Source organism: Myxocyprinus asiaticus, chromosome 21 (genome assembly GCF_019703515.2).
Source record: "Myxocyprinus asiaticus isolate MX2 ecotype Aquarium Trade chromosome 21, UBuf_Myxa_2, whole genome shotgun sequence".
Lineage (NCBI taxonomy): Eukaryota > Metazoa > Chordata > Actinopteri > Cypriniformes > Catostomidae > Myxocyprinus > Myxocyprinus asiaticus.
In genome coordinates, this window is record NC_059364.1 from 14,416,174 (window position 1) to 14,422,399 (window position 6,226).

Sequence of the window (6,226 nt, forward strand, 5' to 3'; positions counted from 1 at the left end):
TGAACATTTTAACATGTACATATTTAAAAAATGTAAATAAATGATGACCAACCAATTTCTTTTCAAAGTTCTTTGAGACAAGGTATAAAGTAAATATACAACCCCAATTCCGAAAATGTTGGAACGGTATGAAAAATGCTAATAAAAACAAAAAGGAGTGATTTGTAAATTACATTCACCCTTTGCCATATTGAAAGCACTACAACTAAACATTATATGATGTTTTACCTTGTGAATTTCATTGTTTCTTTCTCTTTTTTTTTTTCTTTTTTTTTTTTAAATGTTTCAGTAATTTCAAATCAGCTGAATGCAACACACTCCAAAAAAGTTGGGACAGTTGACTGTTTACCACTGTGAAACATCACCATTTCTTCTAATAACACTTATTAAGCATTTAGGCACTGAAGACACAAGTTTAAGTTTAAAAAGTGGAATTATCCCCCATTCATCCATTATGTAGGTCTTCAGCTGCACAATTGTACGGGGCCTTCATTACCGTATTGTGCGCTTCATAATGCACCACACATTCTCAATTGGAGATGGTCAGGACTGCAGTCAGGCCAATCTAGCGCCCGCACTCTCTGCTTATTCGGCCAGTATGTGGTTTGAAGTTGTCCTGCTGAAAATTCCGGGACGTCCCTGGAAAAGACAGTGCTGGATGGCAGTATATGCTGCTCCAAAACTTTTACATATCTGTCTGCATTAATGGTGCCCTCACAGATGTGCAAGTTACCCATGCCATGGGCACTGACACACCCCTGGCCCATACAGACACTGGCTTTTGGACCTGACGCTGATAACAGCTTGGATGGACCTTTTCCTCTTTGGCCCGGAGAACACGATGGCTGTGTTTTTCAAAAACTATTTGAAATGTGGACTCATCGGGCCAAAAAACACGGTTCCACTGTTCTACTTTCCATCTAAGATGAGACCGAGCCCAGAGAAGTCAGCAGTGCTTCTGGACAGTGTTGATGTATGGCTTCTGCTTTGCATAGTAAAGTGTTAATTTGCATCTGTGGATGCAGCAGTGAATGATGTTGACTAACAAAGGTTAACTAAAGTTATCCCAAGCCCATGTTCATGATATCCATTACAGATGAATTATGTTTTTTAAGACAGTGATGTCTGAGGGATCAGAGATCATGCACATTCAGAAGTGATTTTCATCTTGCCCTTTACGCACCTAGATTTGACAATTTTCCTTGAATCTTTTGACTATATTGTGCACTGTAGAGGGTGAAACACCCAAAATCCTTCCAATTTGTCTTTGGGGAAATTGCTCTTAAAGTGCTGGATTATTTGCTGAAGCATCTGTTGGCAAACTGACAAGTCTTGAATGATCCTTGCTGTTTTTGGAGGCTCCTTATATACTGACATGATTGCCTCACCTGTTTAACATCTCCTGTTTCACATTGCCTTGTTATATTAACTCGTCAAACTGTTATTAGTCTTAAATTGCCCGTCTCAACTTTTTTGGAGCATGTTGCAATCATCTAATTTAAAATTACTGTACATTAAACAACAACAAAAATTATGAAATTCACAAGGTAAAACATCATATAATATGTATATGTATTTATGATTATATGTTAATGTTTATTTTAATGTACCATGTACCATGATTAATCCCGATCACAAACAACTGTTAGTTAGTTAGTTAAAATCGATTCACAGCCCTAATTTTAAAAGTATAAATATTTCATGCAATCTTTTAAATAATGAGGTAATAAAAGCTGTGTGCATAATTATAAAAAGAATCAGCAAAATGCCATTTCAAATAGTTTTAGGAGTACAACATATCACATCAACGGACATGTCAGCTACCCAATTATGATAAATTATTGCTTAAGTACTGGGAGCATGTATTATGCAAAAAATAGGAAAACAACAACTAAAAAGCACTAGAGAATGAATCAATTTGTGTAGACACACAATATACAATCCAAATGTGAAAAACATGCAATCTGAGCTGAAATTGCAAGCTGTTTATATCACTGAATTGACGTCTGGTCGACATGACCTCTGGCAGAGCTTTCCAAAGGTTAGAGGTCACAGCAGAAATGTAAAAGTACCTTAAGGCATCAAGTTTTGAATGAAGAATCACATGTAACTCACTCTCTGGCAAGCTCTCTTGCACACATGTTTGTATTCCTTGGCTTTGGATTCTGAATGATACCCTGCCCCTGAGGAGGTAAAATCATCAAAAATTAGGACTGATGCACTCAGTCTGTTTCTTACAAGTGAGATGGAGACTTTTCACTCCCTTCAAAGTAAAGTGAATTTTCATTAAAGAAAAGTCTTTATGTTCCATTAACTTTAGGGAATCATTTACCCACAAAAGGAAAATTCTGTCATGAGATTTAAAAGCTTAGTTCGTCAGTTAGTTTTCACTATAGCGCACAAGTCATATAGACTACTTTTATGGCGTTTTCTTTTCTTTCTTTTTTTTTTTTTTTTTTGAGCTTGACAGCTGTGGTCACTGTGAACTGTCCTCTATGGAAAAGAGCTGTGTGAAGATTCTTCATGATTCTTCTTTTGTTTTCCACACAAAAACTAACAAACAAACAAACAAAACACATGGGTTTGAAATTAGATGAGGGTGAGTAATAAGGACAGAATTTTCATTTTGGGGTGAACTAGTCATTTTAACATTACATATCATAGAAATATATCATAAGTACAGAATACCATTGATTAGGGTTGGGGCAATTTCAAGACAAATTTTATTTAACCTATTCCCAAAGTATAACTTAGACAATCACTTGCAATATCTCACAAATACATCTGTTATATTTAATGTTTAAACGTTATGTAATTCAGTTCCAAATGGATATAAATTCACCTGCATGCACCAGCACAAACCCCATCGCTTTGCCATCACGACGGGAGATAGTGCTGTTCAGTACAGAACCTGAATTGTTTAGTGGAGACACAGTCTCCTTGCAATCTGTTGAGTTTTCTAGATTTTCCATGACCCGTATTCAGTGTAGCTTGCATTTTGACCCATCATTTACTCATAAATCCAACATACTTCTCAAAGTCCTAAATGGAGAGAGAGAGAGATATCATACCTGGCCATATTAACTTAAATATTATATAATTATTTGTATGTAAGCGTGTGTGTGTGTGTGTGTATATCTATCTATCTATCTATCTATCTATCTATATATATATATATATATATATATATATATATATATATACACCGATCAGCCACAACATTAAAACCACCTGCCTAATATTGTGTAGGTCCCCCTCGTGCCACCATAACAGCTCTGACCCGTCAAGACGTGGACTCCACAAGACCTCTGAAGGTGTCCTGTGGTATCTGGCACCAAAACGTTAGCAGCAGATCCTTTAAATCCTGTAAGTTGTGAGGTGGGGCCTCCATGGATCAAACTTGTTGGACCAGCACATCCCATAGCTGCTCAATCAGATTGAGATCTGGGGAATTTGGAGGCCAAGTCAACACCATGAACTCTTTATCATGTTCCTCAAACCATTCCTGAACATTTTTTGTAGTGTGGCAGGGTGCATTATTCTGCTGAAAGAGGCCACTGCCATCAGGGAATACCGTTGCCAAGAAGGGGTGTATGTGGTCTGCAACAATCTTTAGGTAGGTGGTACATGTCAAAGTAACATCCACATGGATGCCAGGACCCAAGGTTTCCCAGCAGAACATTGCCCAAAGCATCACAATGCCTCTGCCGGCCGGCCTGCCTACCTTCATCCCATGGTGCATCCTGCTGCCATCTCTTCCCCAGGTAAACGACAAAACACGTACCTGGCCGTCCACATGATCTAAAAGAAAACGTGATTCATCAGACCAGGCCACCATATTCCATTGCTCTATGGTCCAGTTCTGACGCTCACGTGCCCATTGTAGGCACTTTCGGCGGTGGACAGGGGTGATCATGGGTACTCTGACCATTCTGCGGCTACGCAGCACTATACGCGGCAAGCTGCGATGCACTGTGTGTTCTGACACCTTTCTATCATCACCAGCATTAAGTTTTTCAGCAATGTGTGCTACAGTAGCTCTTCTGTGAGATCGGACCAGACGGGCTAGCCTTTGCTCCCCACATGCATCAATGAGCCTTGGGCACCCATGACCCTGTCACCGGTTCACCGGTTGCCCTTCCTTGGAGCACTTTTGGTAGGTACTAACCACTGCATACCGGGAACACCCCATAAGGCCTGCCGTTTTGGAGATGCTCTGAGCAGTCATCTAGCCATCACAATTTGGCCCTTGTCAAAGTCGCTCATATCCTTACACTTGCCCATTTTTCCTGCTTCCAACACATGAAATTCAAGAAATGACTGCTCACTTGCTGCCTAATACATCCCACCCCTTGACAGGTGCCACTGTAACAATATAATAAATGTTATTCAATTCACCTGTCAGTGGTTTTAATGTTGTGGCTGATCAGTGTGTGTGTGTGTCTATCTATCTATCTATCTCTGATAGATAGATAGATAGATAGATACACACACACACAGTTAAAACTCACATCTGAAAGAGAGAAAAAAATATTCTCACAATGATAGGATTTGAGGATTGCACTGCAGGTTAAAATACTAGATAGATTGCTCCCTTTTAAATTATCTTTGCTTAATCTCACTCACACACACACACACACACACACACACACACACACACACACACACACACACACACACACACACACATTATATCTCTTACACATTATATCTCTTGCACAAGCACAAGCACTCACTCACTCACTCACTCACTCACTCACTTACACACAAACTCTCAAGTCTTACCACTTATAAGAACACTAAAATGAGAAAAGCTACATACTATGAGGAAAAATAACAAAAATAACTTGTTCACAAATTAATATTAGATTCACCGAAGACAACCACTACTGACAATTTCACTGATACAAATCAAAACAGAATTAAAGAATAAAGACTGCAAAACTCACTCGCGTGAAACATTAGGTGCATGACGGCAAAGGATCGCACATATCCACTGTAATATGCATGACTCAGCATCTCTACTGATAACACAAACACACATATTGCACTGAAATATGAATGTAGATATGTGACTGCTGCATGATTTTGATGTAACGATAAGCGGCGCATGTGTTCGCGTCACACCAAAATACTTCCTGGTTCAGTGACATACATCACAGTGTGACTGCAACAGCGGCCTCCAGCGGCACACCCGTGCAATGCATTTAATCCAATGCATACAACAGATCGACACAGGACAGAAAGTGTACTTAAAGTTAAAGTGTTTTGTAGTCAACAGTCCTAACTATTTTAATCTAAATAATTTTGAATAAGTTTTAAATTCAAAGTAGAGTACCTTGAAGATTACCTTATAAACAACCGTATAGATTAGTACAATACACTACAGTATTATTTTACAGAATACTGCAGTATAGAAGAGAATAACATGTAGCCTAATAGAGCTGGCCAAGTGATAGACTTAGAACATGAGTAGTGCAAAAAAATAAACACGCAGGGTTTGGCATAATAATGTCTCAACTGAAAGAGTAAAGGAAATACATAAATTTGAGCTAATGGTCAACTCCTGAAATTGGGTAAAACAGACACTCTGAAGAAAACAACACTTGCCCAACAACACATGGATCATACTGTATATACAAAAGAAAATTAAGTATTAAATGAAAAGTTCACCCACAAATAAAAATTCTCTCATCATTTACTCACCCTCATGCCATCCCAGATGTATATGACTTTCTTTCTTCTGGTGAACACAAACAAAGATTTTTAGAACACTATCTCAGCTCTGTTGGTCCATACAATCCAAGTGAATGGTGACCAAAAACACTGAAGCTCCAAAAAACACATAAAGGAAGCATAAAAGTAATCCATATGACTCCAGTGGTTCCTGTCTTCATAAGTAATCTAATAGATTTTCAGACCAAAATGTCACTCCTTTTTCACTGTACATCTTGCCATTGCAGCCTCTAGGCTTGATCATGATTTCAAACTCTATTACACTTCCTCTATTACGCTAGATGGCGCTAAAAAGTGTAGTTGAGCTTGAAATCATGATCGCCAGGTAGACTGCTGATGTCAACATTTATTGTGAAAAAAAGTGTTTATATTTTGGTCTGTTCTCACCCAAAACCAATTGGATCACTTCAGAAGACATGGATTAAATGACTGGAGTCTTATGGATTACTTTTATGCAGCCTTTATGTGCTTTTTGGAGCTTCACAATTTT

General features: G+C 38.4%; 1 protein-coding gene across 2 annotated transcripts in view; it reads right to left on the bottom strand.

Moving 5' to 3' along the window:
- The window catches only part of LOC127412387 (threonine aspartase 1-like), a 58,539-nt gene extending 53,424 nt beyond the window's left edge, over positions 1-5,115 (bottom strand). For both annotated transcript variants that reach the window (XM_051648699.1, XM_051648697.1), the window contains exons 1-3: positions 4,950-5,115; positions 2,843-3,042; positions 2,116-2,183 (exon numbers count right to left, since the gene is read on the bottom strand). In XM_051648699.1, the coding sequence (XP_051504659.1) occupies positions 2,116-2,183; positions 2,843-2,972 (198 nt within the window). In that variant the 5' untranslated portion in view covers positions 2,973-3,042; positions 4,950-5,115. The remainder of the gene's footprint in view (positions 1-2,115; positions 2,184-2,842; positions 3,043-4,949) is intronic.
- Between the last annotated feature and the right edge of the window lie 1,111 nt (positions 5,116-6,226).